The 16,554-nt window shown below is 37.3% G+C and overlaps 2 protein-coding genes and 1 long non-coding RNA gene across 3 annotated transcripts; 2 read left to right on the forward strand and 1 right to left on the reverse strand.

Moving 5' to 3' along the window:
• The first annotated feature begins 1,992 nt into the window (after positions 1-1,992).
• Positions 1,993-7,993, forward strand: LOC130179203 (sodium- and chloride-dependent GABA transporter 3-like). The gene is made up of 13 exons (XM_056392033.1): positions 1,993-2,163; positions 2,294-2,431; positions 3,009-3,111; positions 3,681-3,813; positions 3,948-4,082; positions 4,609-4,712; positions 4,872-4,996; positions 5,112-5,224; positions 5,317-5,454; positions 5,552-5,654; positions 6,014-6,114; positions 7,187-7,357; positions 7,468-7,993. Exons 1-13 carry the CDS (start codon positions 1,998-2,000, stop codon positions 7,573-7,575), a joined length of 1,638 nt encoding a protein of 545 aa, XP_056248008.1. The 5' UTR covers positions 1,993-1,997; the 3' UTR covers positions 7,576-7,993.
• On the reverse strand, positions 2,066-10,394 carry LOC130179204 (uncharacterized). The gene is made up of 5 exons (XR_008829253.1): positions 10,156-10,394; positions 9,845-9,886; positions 7,438-7,505; positions 3,657-3,816; positions 2,066-2,153 (listed from the first exon to the last, which is right to left on the reverse strand). It is a non-coding gene; the product is annotated as an uncharacterized LOC130179204 (long non-coding RNA).
• A 358-nt stretch (positions 10,395-10,752) lies between these two features.
• Positions 10,753-16,251, forward strand: LOC130179202 (sodium- and chloride-dependent betaine transporter-like). The gene is made up of 13 exons (XM_056392031.1): positions 10,753-11,427; positions 11,576-11,710; positions 11,841-11,978; positions 12,994-13,096; positions 13,245-13,377; positions 13,548-13,682; positions 14,154-14,257; positions 14,332-14,456; positions 14,572-14,684; positions 14,778-14,915; positions 14,988-15,090; positions 15,675-15,775; positions 16,022-16,251. The coding sequence occupies exons 1-13, from the start codon at positions 11,271-11,273 to the stop codon at positions 16,208-16,210; spliced, it is 1,674 nt and encodes a 557-aa protein (XP_056248006.1). The 5' UTR covers positions 10,753-11,270; the 3' UTR covers positions 16,211-16,251.
• Positions 16,252-16,554: the final 303 nt, after the last annotated feature.

Genomic DNA, 16,554 nt, shown 5'->3' on the forward strand with positions numbered 1-16,554 from the left:
GAGGTAACGCATAAACAAAATAATACTCGAATATCACTCACCTCAAAACACAGGAGCACAGACTGTTAGTCAATTAACTACACAGCAAAGCATATTATTAGTCCAATATTTACATGAAAAATACTCCAATAGGCACCAACAACTCTAACATGTCTGGGAGGTCCCTAACTGGAAGTAGGTGTGGGACCTGCTGTTAGACCAACTGTGACATCACCTGTCATTCAGACTGGCACGCCCTTCCTTATGTACAACTTTAAGCCTGAAATTTATTTATTTTATTAACCCCTGCCAGTCATTATGGTGGAAATAAATTTTTTTTGCAACATTTGACTAGCTTTTGGAGCCATCCTCAAGTGGCCACTCGAGGAAATGCAGTTTTATTCACTTTTAATTTAACAGCTTTTACTAAAACGTTTTTAAATGAACTTTTTGTCGATGACAGCTGAAGTCATTTTAAGATGTCAACTTAGGCTTCGGACCTGGTGATGGGTGTTTCTCAGTATTTTTTTATTATTATTATTTTTTGATATTTTGTTTGTTGCAAATCCAATATGTTAATCAAACATGTTGAATTTATAATTAAAATAACCACTGGCTGCATGCTTAGTTCGTGTATGATTGTGGTAAAACAACCCTTCTGATTTGCACATTGTTTGGGTCTTACACTTAAAAGTTTTGAATGAAAGTTAACATGTTGGGCTGTGACAAAGTTTGGATTAGTTACATTGCTTTGTGATGGTGAAAGCTTAGTTAAGCATAACAAGTACAGTGTCATTTTCCACATATTAGGTTACACGTATAGCAATTTACAGTGAGTTTCCATGTGTGTGCAAATGATGTACAACATAATTTAAATTTTAAAAAGTAAATATATCTGTGAGAATGTGGGTGTAGATTTTCTACTGTAATTTGTTCTCAAACTGAAATCCCTTCTCTGTCAAGTGTTTTACTGGGCAACACTGAAAAATATAAAGATCATCATATAAAGTCTGTAGCAGTGTTTGTTATTCCTCAATACAAATAAATAAATAACACCATCCTCCATCGTTTCTGTCAGACAAATCCTATTATGAACTATTTTTTATTTTGTCTAGTTATATTTGCAGAAGTTTTCTTGTGAAAACTTTGTTCTCTTTGTTCTTTAGAGGAAGAATTACTGAGTTTAAAATATCTTTGATTAATTAAACTGGATTGTCATTTCCTTCAAAAAACTAAATCAGGGCAGCTGTCATATTTGAACGATATGAAAAATAATACTTTTACTACTATTTTTGCTTTGATACAACCACTACCAGCTACTTTGTCCGCCTGCTGTTCAGCTCTGTGCAGGTAGCGTACAATGGGGTTATCATGAGAGCAGCACAGAGTATATATGCAATGAATCCAAAACAATAAGTGAAAGATGATAAGAAAGCCCTGTACTGTTATTTCCCATTTCAAAATGAGCAACTGGATTTGCCCTAAAAATAAAAAAAATTGAAATAAGTTTGAATTTCTACGTCCAGGAGTTAAACAGGGTTATTGTAATCAGGTTGGGATTGCTCCTCGGGGTTTGGCAAAACAAAAACCAATCATCAGCCTTGTTTTAATCTATGTACTAAGGGCAGGGTGTAGACAGATTAAGTAAAGATACATTATAAAAGCAGCAAAGATCAGTTATTTGTACTTTGGAATAAATGAATCACACAGAAACACACACAGGAATTAAGTTCTTGATCTTGAGATGAACAGAGAAAGAAGAAAAACAGAAAATCAGATGAGGAATGGAGCCAGAGGACAGTGGACAAATAAAACTGAATATATTCTGGTTGTTGCAGGAAACGTAGTCGGTTTGGGTAATGTGTGGAGATTTCCTTACCTCTGCTACAAGAACGGTGGAGGTGAATCATACTAACTTTGTCTTTAGTAGAGCTGCATTATTTTTTGTTTAGTGGACTGGAAAATTAATAGTGAGATCGGGCAATTAAAGGATATTGCTGAATCCATTTGTCATTTCCATGACAACATATGTCCCTGTATTTACTACAGGTGCTTTTCTGGTGCCATATGGTCTGTTAGCTGTGGTGTGTGGGATTCCTCTGTTCCTGCTGGAGACTTCAAGTGGTCAGTACACCCAGGAAGGATTCATCACCTGCTGGAGGAAACTGTGTCCACTGGCACAAGGTGAGATGCAGTCAGCAGAAGAGAAAAAAACATAAAAGTCACACTTCAATATGTGGCTGAAATAAATATTTGAAAGACTTAAATCTTTATTACCCTAGAAAACGTTCGCAATTAATATTCTGTGTTTTAGGAATAGGATACGGGCATTTGGTGAGGACATTTTATGACTTCAGCTACATCATAATCCAAGTCTGGGCTCTCTTCTACCTGGTGTTTTCATTCACATCTCAGCTCCCCTGGGCCAACTGTGACAACACCTGGAATACAGGTAAATGTGACACTATGGAATTTACCTTCAATTTCTAAAGCACACAAACAGGTTATATAAACAGAGCATTACAGTGGCCACGGTTAGATTAAACACGATCATGTAATGTGGTGAAACACTCATTCTAAATTACACGTATTACCCTGTTGTTCTGTCTACATCTGCAAGTTCAGCAAGGAGAGATTAACTGGAAATAAATAATAATACAGAAGTAAAGTTACTTGGAAAAACTGTAATTATAGGGATAGCATACTTTTGAACATTTACTGAATATAGTAAATATAAATTATGAAATATAATATATAGTAAAATTCCAAATCCAATCACACAATAAAGGCAAATATTACATAGACATATTTTACTTGCTTAACTTGAATTTTCACAAAAGCTGTTACCAATACCAGCTCACATTTATGTTTGTTACTAAAACTTCTACCTGTAATTTCTTCAGGTCCTTTAACCCATGCTCTTTAAATGGGCTTTGTAGCTCTTTATACTATCTTACCTGACTTCCAGCATTATTTGGTTTTTCATTTCATTTCATTATTTGTTTTTGTTTCGTTTCCCCTTTAATCAGTTAACTGTATAGGTCTTCAGATTTTGGATTCTTCTTCACCAAACATGACAACAAACCAGACCATGTTGACCAACACCACCTCTGCTGCCACTGAGTTCTGGGAGTGAGTCCAAATTCAGTTTTAATTACTTTTCATTGATTAAATATTACTGCATAATGGTGACCCATTTAAGATAGTAAATATTAAATCAACCTTAAATAAACAGTAATTATACAATTTGAAGAGGAGAACTACTTAGCCTATGAAAATAGTTGTGTCTGTGCCAACAGTAGCAGCAGACATCTTCTGTTGCAACAACCCCATTTTTAGTTTAGAAATGTATAACTTCTCCCCACAGCCCACAACCAGATACAAACTTTTTAAAAATAATAATCAAAGTCATAAATCTATTAATTATATTTCAAACAAATCCATGTAAATCAGTGGAAAATTAATGATGTGTTGACTGTGTCGATGACCTAACTCCTTTTCATTCACTGATCAGGAGTCAATAACAGCTGACTCATTGATTTGTGGCAAAGTGGGAACAATAATTACCATAAAATATAAAACACCTAAGGAGCTCACCCTACAATGTACTGGACATGACCGTTTCCTTTTGCTTGGTAACCCCTAGTGTAGTGTAGTAAACTGACACGTTATTGTACCTCTTAAACTTGTCCTCTACTCAGACGACGTGTGTTGGCCATGTCTGGAGGCATTGAGGAGCTGGGCAGTGTGAGATGGGAGCTGGCTCTGTGTCTTCTTGCCTGTTGGGTGGTCTGCTACTTCAGTATCTGGAAAGGTGTCAAGTCCACTGGAAAGGTCCTGAGGAAATATTTTATATAAAGTGTTACACATTTGGTATATATGCAATTCAGAAACCATTCATTCTAGTTTCAAAAAAGATAAGGGAATTTATATCTATTTTTTTTTTTTTTTTTTTTTTTTTTAAAAAGGTAGCATTTTTCACAGCCACTTTCCCCTACGTGATGCTCCTCATACTGCTCATCAGGGGACTGACTCTACCTGGAGCATGGGAAGGAATCTACTTTTACCTCTATCCAGACATGACCCGTCTAACTAACCTTGAGGTATTTTATTATGATACAATTACCATGTACAGTTTATCGAGTCAGTTCCTGTTACATTAGAGATGGATCATCCAGACTGCATGGTTGGTAATCTGCTAGTCACACAACAACCTTCAAGCACCACGGAGAAATGCTGCATCTGTAAAAATCCATAACAAAGAGTGCCAAAAAAACTAAACTGCACATTCACTGTGATGTCAAATCTATCAAGAGAGTCTTCTCCTATAATCTGGAATTGGAAAATGCTACACAGTCTTTCTTCTTAGATATCATCAACAAAAACATTAATAATGCACGCATTTTATTTGCCAGTTGATGAGCTGATCAACCCCTCAGCACAAATCGCACTTGAACTCCTTTCAACTGATAAATGCAATGACTTTTTTTTGGGGGGATACAATTTAAAACATTAGATAAACTGTAGTTCCTTGAACCTGGCCAGCTGCAGTAAGGACTGAGACTCTGTGGTATGTGCTGCAGGTGAGCCACTGGGGCGCCCCTAAAATACTTTTTTGTCACATGACAGGTCTGGGTAGAGGCAGGATCTCAAATATGCTTCTCCTACAGCATTTCTTCAGGTATTCTAACTGTTCTGGGCAGCTACAATCGGCACAACAACAACTGTTACAAGTGAGTATAAACAGCAAAACAGAATTACTTTTAAAATGTTTTAAATGACAAACAAAATAAAACAAATGCAGTTTAAAATGTACTAAAACTACAAAATAAATGCATAATCACCCAACATTATACTAATGCAAAGGTGGTTTGTGTTTCTGTGACCTCTAGAGACTGCTTTTTGATCTGTTTACTGAACAGTGGGACCAGCTTTGTTGCTGGATTTGTCGTCTTCTCAGTGCTTGGATTCATGGCACAGAAACAGGGTGTTACCGTTGACAATGTAGCGGAGTCCGGTAAATAAAAAGGTTTAAAATGGCAAGCAACTTAAGTTTGGTTTTAGGTCCAAATACAGAAAGAGTAAATAAATACTCTCTAAATGTCTCTTTCTTGTCAACATCTAATTCATAGGTCCAGGTTTGGTCTTCGTTGTCTACCCTCAGGCTACAGCTATGATGCCTTTTCCACAGTTCTGGAGTGTCTGCTTTTTCCTGATGCTCTTTTTCCTCAGTGTTGACACTCATGTAAGATGTTTCAATGTATTGCTGGATAAATAATAACTGCTGCTTTGTGGCCACAAAAATTTAATAATTTGCTTGTTTTATTTTGTCTCCAGTTTGTGTCAGTCGAGTGTTTTATCACCTCAATAAGCGACTTGTTTCCGAAGCTCCTGCGTGCAGCAGGACGGTCTGAAATCTTTGCTCTCTTCATCTGTTTGCTCTTCTTCTTCATACATCTGACCTTGGTTACTGAGGTGAACAAATATTTCCATAAAAGTACCTTCAAACTATTGTCAATAAATGTTTCTAAAAACATTTCTCACGTTCAAATCTTCTCTCTTCCTGCTGCAGGGAGGGATCTACATATTCCAGCTCTATGATTATTATGGTTGTACCAGAGCTTGTCATTATTGTATGGCTTTATCTGAGTGTCTGGCTCTGGCCTGGATTTTTGGTAGGTTAAAAATTAATTTACAGTCAATCTCATTTTCATGATATGCTCTGACTATTTGTACAGCATGAATTTATGCATATGTTTTTGTTTACAAATAATCAGTTATGAGGTTATGCTTTATTTAATTTATACAGGATATATAGGATGAATAAAATGGTGTTTTTGAATGTTTTTTTCCATGATTTGATTTTAAAGGTTGGGTCAGACTGATTGCATTACCTGAATGTAACCATGACCAGATTGTATATCTTGCCACCTCAATCACAGTTTTATTTTAGCAGCAGTACTCTGCAATGTAAATAAAAGAAACTTGATATGACTTTAAAATTGGTCTAATGTACAGTCTATGAACTTCTTAGGTGCTGACCGTGTTATTAAAAACATTGAGGACATGACGGGACAGAGACCATCTGTTTTCTTCAAACTGTGCTGGAAATACATCATCCCTCTGCTGTCACTGGTGAGTCAAATAAGTTTCAACAAAAACAAATTATAGCTGTATTTCTCTTATTCAAAGACTAAGGGCTCTATTATAATGATCCAAAGCACATGGTCTGAAGCATGTGGCGCAAGTGCATTTTGGGCCTGTCCATGTCACTTTTACTTTTTTTTAATGGTGGAAAAAACAGTCGCTGCTCCAGTTGCCTGGTTCTAAAAGGGTTAATCTCTTAATTATTCATGGGAGTGTTTTGGGCGTAACATCCAATAAACCAATCACAGTGCCATCTCCCATTCCCTTTAAAAGCAGAGCACGCTTGCACCTTGGCATATTGCTATTACAACGGCGCAGTGTGTCCCACTGTCAGATTCTATTTGTGGTCAGGTGATCACATATTGTGACTGACCAGTGAGCCTAGTCCTGCCATACGCACACAGCAGCTCTGTGTACACTCAGGGGCAAAGAGGGGTTGAGGGAATCAATGTGCTGGGCACAGCTCTACAGTGAAGCAAAAATCACAATGTTAGAAATACTTTATGTGATATGATCAGAAGATGTGAATAAAGCTTCAGTTCGTTGTGAAATTTTGGTGGACAAATTTAGGTGATGAATGAGACATTCATGACAGCTCATTCTGCTCGTGCGTAACTGGCAGAGTGTATATGCTCTGTGCGCCCGTGTATGTTGGCACATATTACTGTCTTGACAGTGCGCCCTTAAAATGAAAGTGAAATTCTGCGCCACTGATTTAAGACCAGGTTTTGGTTGATCAATCAATTTCCTCAGATAGGCACAAGTGTGTTTGCTATTTAAACAACATGGGCGCTGGACAGAAAAATTACAACTGCGTTGGTTTGAAGCTAGCAAATACACTTGTGTTGCTCTTCGTGCTGGGTGTAAGACAGAAACCTAAGAGAGAGCCTCCATGCTTCCATATGGGTTTGGCTCAGCATAGGCACAGCAGTGCAGAGGAAATAGGGATGTCATTATTTTGGCAGATATTTGCAAATGACCAATTACACATTTCAAAGTTAAACTCTTGATTCTGTTTTTTTTTTTTTTACTTTAAACTTTTTACCTCAAACCTTCACAGATTTCCTTCATCCTGTACCTGGTTGGTTACACACACCTCAAGATTAACAGCTGGTACATTTACCCTGACTGGGCGTACACACTGGGATGGACCATGACTCTCTCCTCTGTTCTCATGATGCCACTGTGGGCAGCTGGGCAGATGTGTTTGACACCAGGAACCTTCCGACAGGTCAGGGCTCAAATCTAATTCAACTCTGGGGTCAAAATGTCCTGTCTGAGTGTCATTATAGTTACAGTGTTTAAACTTACTCACTCATCTTGTTCATCTCTGTGTTGCAGCGTTTGTACGTCCTTTGTCGTCCTGCTGAAGATCCAGCCTGGAAGAGAAGAGAAATGGAAGAGGAGAGGACGACTGTGGAACTGAGGACATCTGCAGTGACAGCTTAATATTAACTGAAAAGTCACATTAACTACACAGTTCAATCATTAAGTCAGTTATAAAGTAAATTCACATGCTGGTTACTTCTCACTTCTATGTAGCAGCATCCCTAAACCTTCAAAGTTATCTCAGTTATCAAATATTAGTGTACTTTCTCTTGTCAGAATTTACTTCCTCCACATGCTCTTAGTGGTTCAGTCACTAACAACTGTCTTGCTCTCCTACAATTGGATTTTAATCATTACTATTTGAATGTCTTGACAAAGCAAGCCAACATAATTGTGAGAATTTTGATATCATGTCACTTCATCATTATATCCCATGTTTGACTATGCATTAGTTTCCCATATCCCTCTAGTTTCATTGTATATGCACATATTAAAAATAAACTTCCATATATACACTCCCCTCCAAAAGTATTGGAACAGTGAGGCCAATTCCTTTATTTTTGCTGTAGACTGAAAACATTTGGGTTTGACACCAAAAGATGAATATGAGACAAGAGATCAACATTTCAGCTTTTATTTCCAGGTATTTAAATCTGGATTTAATACACAACTTAGAAGATAGCACCTTTTGTTTGAACACACCCATTTTTCATGTGAGCAAAAGTATTGGAACATGTGACTGACAGGTTTGTTTTGTTGCCCAGGTGTGTCCTATTACATTGATTATTCAAGCAATAAATAGCGCTGAATGTCTACGCTCAGTTTCAGATTTGGGTTTTGCCTGTGCAGACAGCATTTATAGTTAGAGGTGTAACCAACATGAAAACCAGAGAGCTGTCTATGGGTGAAGCTGAGAGAAGATGGAAAATCAATCAGAGCCATTGCACAAACATTGGCCATAGCCAGTACAACCATTTTGAATGTCCTGAAGAAGAAAGAAACCACTGGTGTACTAAGTAACAGACATCGAATGGGTAGACCGAGGAAAACAGCAGCAGTTGACGACAGAAACATTGTGAGAGCTGTAAAGAAAGACCCTAAAACAACTGTTAGTGACATCAGCAACAACTTCCAGAGGGCAGGAGTGAAGGTATCAGAATCTACTGTTCGCAGAAGACTTCATGAACAAAAGAACAGAGGCTAGACCACAAGATGCAAACCACTCATTAGCAAGAAGAATAAGAAGGCCAGGCTGGAATTTGCCAAAAAAGTACAGAGACAAGCCTCAAAAATTCTGGGACAAAGTTTTATGGACTGATGAGGTAAAGATTAACCTTTACCAAAGTGATGGAAAGGCTAAAGTTTGGAGAAAGAAAGGATCTGCTCATGATCCCAAACATACAAGCTCATCTGTGAAACACGGTGGAGGTAATGTCATGCATTGGGCTCATTAATCTTCATTGATGATGTAACACATGATGGCAGCAGCAAAATGAACTCAGAAGTCTACAGAAACATTTTGTCTGCTAATTTAAAGAAAGATGCAACCAAACTGCAGCAAGATAATGACTCAAAACACACAACAAAGGAGTTCATCAGGGGCAAGAAGTGGAAGGTATTAGACTGGCCAATTTAATCTCCAGACTTAAACCCTATAGAGCATTTTACCTGCTAAAGAAGAGACTGAAGGGAGTAACCCCACAAAATAAACAACAACTGAAAGAGGCTGCGGTGAAAGCCTGGAAAAGCATCACAAAAGAAGAATGCAAAAGTTTGGTGATGTCAATGGGTCACAGGCTTGATGCAGTTATTGCAAGCAAAGGATTTGCAAATAAATATTAAGTCTTATACACTTTAATCTATTTTAAGTCTATCTGTTCCAATACCTTTGCTCACCTAAAAATTTGGTGCTCCGCAAATAATGCTATCTTCTAAGTTGTGTATCAGATCCAGATGTAAATACCTGGAAATAAAAGCTGAAATGTTGATCTCTTGTCTCATATTCATCTTTTGATGTCAAACCCAAATGTTTTCAGTCTACAGCAAAAGTAAAGGAATTGGCCTCACTGTTCCAATACTTTTGGAGGGGAGTATATATATGGGTCAGTTGTTCTGACAATGTTGTGTCTGTAAATCTTTTAATATCAGAGTCCCTGAAATTTTCAAGACCTAAAAGAGCAATTTACTGTCTTCAGATAGTTTACATGAAATGGTATTTACAGACGTATGTATATTAACAGTTTGTATGGAACTTTTCAGTGATGAGTGAATTTCAAAAGAAGATAATTTTTATTTGGACATCAATCTTAGTTGTAATTCATAAAGCGAACTGAAGTTAACTCGGTTAGCTGAGGTTGTTCTTATATGTTGTAAAAAGTTATAAACTCACCGATAAGCACCGTCTCGTCCAGGACGTTTCTCCTTGGTGTATCTGATGTGAAAATACAAAAGTGGAGACGAAACAACAGAAAAGAAATAAGTAAATCTGTCAACACACACGGCTACATCCTGATGACAGTCCTCAGGCTGCTACTGAGTCTGCATTGAGCCAGTGGCTGCTGGGTGTCGTAGTTCTTACAGCTGTGACTAAAGTGTGCTTACAGTACATGGGTTTCTGTTTGTTCCCCTGCCTGTGAAATCACTTTATGTATTTTGAAAAGAAAATGTTACAATGAGAATCAAATAACCCATTGTATTTACTTTTTGTTCCCTGGATGGTTTTCATGGTTTGGGCTCCTTTGTATGGAAAATTTGAAATGCCTGAAATAAAGATAAATACAACACAGGTTGCCACATGTATTTTGTTTTTATGGATGCATTTACTGGTGATTAAATGAACAACATATGTTAAATGAATGTTATTTAGCTTTTTGTCTTTGATCGCTCAACATTTTTTCATTGTGACATGGATTTTGCATCCTGCATTAAAATTAAATCACAAAATAACAAAATGGAGGTTATTAGTTGGACATGAATTGTACTCAAACTTAGCAGCTAATGTAACGAAGAGTTTTTCATCCTATGTTGTCACTGGATCTTTGATCACAAAGGAAACAGCTAATGCTAACGCCATTTTTTTATTTATCTAAACATTTGATTGTTCGAGGCCAAATTTAGCAGCTAAGTCATTAAAAAGGCTTAATTTTAATAGGAAATTTATGTTAATGGCCAAATTTAGAAACAAATGTTACTGTCACTTTTTCATTTTCCCTATTTTATATATTCCCCCAAGCTTCAGCCCTTAATACTGGAATAACTGGTTTTGTGTTTAATATATATGTATGTACCCATGTCTGTGTTGACAGCAAGGTATATAGACACACCACAGCAGAGATCAGTTTTCAGTCGTTTGGAATAACCGAATCACACAGAAACACACACAGGAATTAAGTTCTTGATCTTGAGATGAACAGAGAAAGAAGAAAAACAATGGGGTTATCATGAGAGCAGCACAGAGTATATATGCAATGAATCCAAAACAATAAGTGAAAGATGATAAGAAAGCCCTGTACTGTTATTTCCCATTTCAAAATGAGCAACTGGATTTGCCCTAAAAATAAAAAAAATTGAAATAAGTTTGAATTTCTGCGACCAGGAGTTAAACAGGGTTATTGTAATCAGGTTGGGATTGCTCCTCTGGGTTTGGCAAAACAAAAACCAATCATCAGCCTTGTTTTAATCTATGTACTAAGGGCAGGGTGTAGACAGATTAAGTAAAGATACATTATAAAAGCAGCAAAGATCAGTTATTTGTACTTTGGAATAAATGAATCACACAGAAACACACACACAGGAATTTAGTTCTTGATCTTGAGATGAACAGAGAAAGAAGAAAAACGGAAAATCAGATGAGGAATGGAGCCAGAGGACAGTGGACAAATAAAACTGAATATATTCTGGTTGTTGCAGGAAACGTAGTCGGTTTGGGTAATGTGTGGAGATTTCCTTACCTCTGCTACAAGAACGGTGGAGGTGAATCATACTAACTTTGTCTTTAGTAGAGCTGCATTATTTTTTGTTTAGTGGACTGGAAAATTAATAGTGAGATCGGGCAATTAAAGGATATCGCTGAATCCATTTGTCATTTCCATGACAACATATGTCCCTGTATTTACTACAGGTGCTTTTCTGGTGCCATATGGTCTGTTAGCTGTGGTGTGTGGGATTCCTCTGTTCCTGCTGGAGACTTCAAGTGGTCAGTACACCCAGGAAGGATTCATCACCTGCTGGAGGAAACTGTGTCCACTGGCACAAGGTGAGATGCAGTCAGCAGAAGAGAAAAAAACATAAAAGTCACACTTCAATATGTGGCTGAAATAAATATTTGAAAGACTTAAATCTTTATTACCCTAGAAAACGTTCGCAATTAATATTCTGTGTTTTAGGAATAGGATACGGGCATTTGGTGAGGACATTTTATGACTTCAGCTACATCATAATCCAAGTCTGGGCTCTCTTCTACCTGGTGTTTTCATTCACATCTCAGCTCCCCTGGGCCAACTGTGACAACACCTGGAATACAGGTAAATGTGACACTATGGAATTTACCTTCAATTTCTAAAGCACACAAACAGGTTATATAAACAGAGCATTACAGTGGCCACGGTTAGATTAAACACGATCATGTAATGTGGTGAAACACTCATTCTAAATTACACGTATTACCCTGTTGTTCTGTCTACATCTGCAAGTTCAGCAAGGAGAGATTAACTGGAAATAAATAATATAGTACAAATAGTTACTTGGAAATGCAGGAATCATAGGGACTGCATATATTTGAGCATTTAGTTAATATAAATTATAAAATATCATATATAGTAAATCTCACAAATTGTACAATAAAGGCAAATATTAGAGACATTTTTACTTGATAAACTTGAATTTTCAAAAAGGCTGTTACCAGTAACTGATCAATTTTAAGTTTGTTACAAAAACTTGCAATTTATCTGTAATTTCTTTAGGTGAAAGCCTGATGTTTTACCCATACATACACTGTGGCTGGCTCATTATATGGGCTTTGTAGCTCACTATCTCATCTGACCTCCTAAAACCTTCCTGTCAGAAAGACTTTGCTGATTAAAATAAGTTTCCACCTAAAAGAAAGCCATGACGGCAATGTTAAATAGCTAGCTCACACACAATACATGTAGCTTGTGTTTCCAGTAGATGGAAAAATGAAAAATCACCTGTAAGAAACTATGACTGTTTTTAGTCCTATTAAGACTGGGGTAGAGGTGCACTTCAGACTCTTGTGGTTGAAATGAGTATTACAGATAAAAATTTTAAAAATCCTCACAGAATTTTTTTTTTTCCCCACTCGCCTCTCAGGGCTTCCATACTGTTTGTTATAAATCCAGACATTATTTGTGCACTGCCAATTGTACTTGTAAGTGATCTTTCATTGCACTGTGCAGCCTATAACTGTTTCAGGATGATTCACAAGGTAATTGCAAACATCCACTCTTAATCTGTATCACTTAATCACCATATCTTAATTTTAATCTTAATCACCATCATTTGTGTGTCCCCTTTAATCAGTTAACTGTATAGGTCTTCAGATTTTGGATTCTCCCTCACCAAACATGACAACAAACCAGACCATGTTGACCAACACCACCTCTGCTGCCACTGAGTTCTGGGAGTGAGTCCAAATTCATTTTGTGGCAAAGTGGGAACAATAATTACCATAAAATATAAAACATCTAAAGAGTTTAGTTGACATGACCGTTTCCTTTTGCCTGGTAACCCTTAGTATAGTGTAGTACCTCTTAAACTTGTCCTCTACTCAGACGACGTGTGTTGGCCATGTCTGGAGGCATTGAGGAGCTGGGCAGTGTGCGATGGGAGCTGGCTCTGTGTCTTCTTGCCTGTTGGGTGGTCTGCTACTTCAGTATCTGGAAAGGTGTCAGGTCCTCTGGAAAGGTCCTGAGGAAATATTTTGTCTAAAATGTTACACATTTGGTATATATGCAATTCAGAAACAAATACTCATAACATATTTTCATTAATTATCTTCATCATTTGTAGTTTCAGAAAAGATAAGAACATGTATGTTTTTATTTTTTTTTTTTCCTTTTTTTATTTATTTAAAGGTAGCATATTTCACAGCCACTTTCCCCTACGTGATGCTCCTCATACTGCTCATCAGGGGACTGACTCTACCTGGAGCATGGGAAGGAATCTACTTTTACCTCTATCCAGACATGACCCGTCTGGCTAACCTTGAGGTATTTTATTATGATACAATTACCATGTACAGTTTTATCAAGTCACTTCCTGGTACACTAGAGATGGATCATCCAGACTGCATGGTTGGTAATCTTCTAGTCACACAACAACCTTCAAGTTGTCCTATTGATGAAATTTTGAAACCAGTTCAAACTGTTTTTAACTACTTATCTAGGCACTAACATTCCTCCAGTAAATTAATGAGTGTTTGAGTCTCTTAGGAGAACTTGGCTACAACAGCTTTCTGTGCTGGCTTCAGGTTTGAGAGCCAAGTGGAACCACCTTAAAAAAATCTCTTCTAAAGACTTCTGCAAGTGAAGACACAAAGTATGACTATAACATTACTCTGAGTCTGAAGAGCAAAACAAAAATGACCATTTTGATCTGCTTAAGACACTTACAGTATTACTTTTATTGTACGAGACTCCTGTACACTCATGTATATAAGATACTTTTTTGTCTCATGACAGGTCTGGATAGAGGCAGGATCTCAAATATGCTTCTCCTACAGTGTGGCCATAGGAACTCTAAATGTTCTGGGCAGTTATAATCAGCACAACAACAACTGTTACAAGTGAGTATAACCTGCACAACAAAATTAAGTTTAAAGGGTGCTTGACTTTTAAAATGCGTTCTATTTCTATGAAGAGACTGCTTTTGGATCTGTTTACTGAACAGCGGGACCAGCTTTGTTGCTGGATTTGTCGTCTTCTCAGTGCTTGGATTCATGGCACAGAAACAGGGTGTTACCGTTGACAATGTGGCCGAGTCCGGTAAATAAAAAGGTTTAAAATGGCAAGCAACTTAAGTTTGGTTTTAGGTCCAAATACAGGAAGAGTAAATAAATACTCTCTAAATGTCTCTTTCTTGTCAACATCTAATTCATAGGTCCAGGTTTGGTCTTCGTTGTCTACCCTCAGGCTACAGCTATGATGCCTTTTCCACAGTTCTGGAGTGTCTGCTTTTTCCTGATGCTCTTTTTCCTCAGTGTTGACCCTCATGTAAGATGTTTTGCTGTTATTACCGCATAAATAATAACTACTGCTTTTTGGCCACAAAAATGTAATAATTTGCTTGTTTTATTTTGTCTCCAGTTTGTGACAGTCGAGTGTTTTATCACCTCAATAAGCGACTTGTTTCCGAAGCTCCTGCGTGCAGCAGGACGGTCTGAAATCTTTGTTCTCTTCATCTGTTTGCTCTTCTTCTTCATACATCTGACCTTGGTTACTGAGGTGAACAAATATTCCTACATCCCAGAATATTCCCAAACTTTTGTCACTAAATCTTCTCTCTTCCTGTTGTAGGGAGGAATTTACATATTCCAGCTCATTGATTATTATGGTTGTACCAGAGCTTGTCATTATTGTATGGCTTTATCTGAGTGTCTGGCTATAGCCTGGATTTTTGGTAAGTGAAAATAGAGATTTTGGTTGTTGATGTTATGTTAATTTACTTGAACCTCTGGAGCTGACCGTTTGACCCATGACCTGGTCATACATCTCTCTATAATTTGATAATAGCTGGTGTCTTCTTGAAAGAACGATCCTTTGTCTTTATTTTATATCCATTTGATAGTTTCATGGTGGGAAGATTGAAAAAGTAAATCGTTTTGGGTCCGTAAACTTAACATGTCCTAACTATGAACTCTTTAATAGCTTGTGAGTGACGCCAGGCCAGGTATGTCCAATACATATCCTCTGACTATTTGAGTGTAACCAACAGTTTTGATCAGATTATTCATCCTCCCACCTCAATTACAGTCATATATCAGCCACAGTGCTCTGAAATACGAATAAATAAAACTTAATATGACTTTAAAATTGGTCTAATGTGCAGTCTAGCTTTGTTCATACTGATCAGCAAATATTTATCTTAACAGGTCGTCCAGTTGTTTGGATCAAACTCTTGTCTTAGCATTTTGCAATATATGATTAAATATAATAAAAATGTTTTCAGATAATGTGACTAAATGTACAATCTGAACTTCTTAGGTGCTGACCGTGTTATCAAAAACATTGAGGACATGACGGGACAGAGACCATCTGTTTTCTTCAAACTGTGCTGGAAATACATCATCCCTCTGCTGTCACTGGTGAGTCAAATAAGTTTTAAAGAGAAACAAAATATAGCTGTATTGCTCTGATTGAAAGACTTAGAGTCAGCTGCCATGCCTCCAAATCAGTTTGGCACAGCAGTGCAAAGGATAATAGGGATGTCATTACTTTGGCAGACATTTACTCATAAACATAGTATCGGACAAATTACGATTTCAAAGTTAAACTCTTTTATTATTCTGTTTTTCTTTAACCTTAAACCATAATTCCTCAAACCTTCACAGATTTCCTTCATCCTGTACCTGGTTGGTTACACACACCTCAAGATTAACAGCTGGTACATTTACCCTGACTGGGCGTACACACTGGGATGGACCATGACTCTCTCCTCTGTTCTCATGATGCCACTGTGGGCAGCTGGACAGATGTGTTTGACACCAGGAACCTTCCGACAGGTCAGGGCTCAAATCTAATTCAACTCTGGGGTCAAAATGTCCTGTCTGAGTGTCATTATAGTTACAGTGTTTAAACTTACTCACTCATCTTGTTCATCTCTGTGTTGCAGCGTTTGTACGTCCTTTGTCGTCCTGCTGAAGATCCAGCCTGGAAGAGAAGAGAAATGGAAGAGGAGAGGACGACTGTGGAACTGAGGACATCTGCAGTGACAGCTTAATATTAACTGAAAAGTCACATTAACTACACAGTTCAATCATTAGGTCAGTTATAAAGTAAATTCACATGCTGGTTACTTCTCACTTCTATGTAGCAGCATCCCTAAACCTTCAAAGTTATCTCAGTTATCAAATATTAGTGTACT

The sequence above is a fragment of the Seriola aureovittata genome, chromosome 12 (genome assembly GCF_021018895.1).
Source record: "Seriola aureovittata isolate HTS-2021-v1 ecotype China chromosome 12, ASM2101889v1, whole genome shotgun sequence".
Lineage (NCBI taxonomy): Eukaryota > Metazoa > Chordata > Actinopteri > Carangiformes > Carangidae > Seriola > Seriola aureovittata.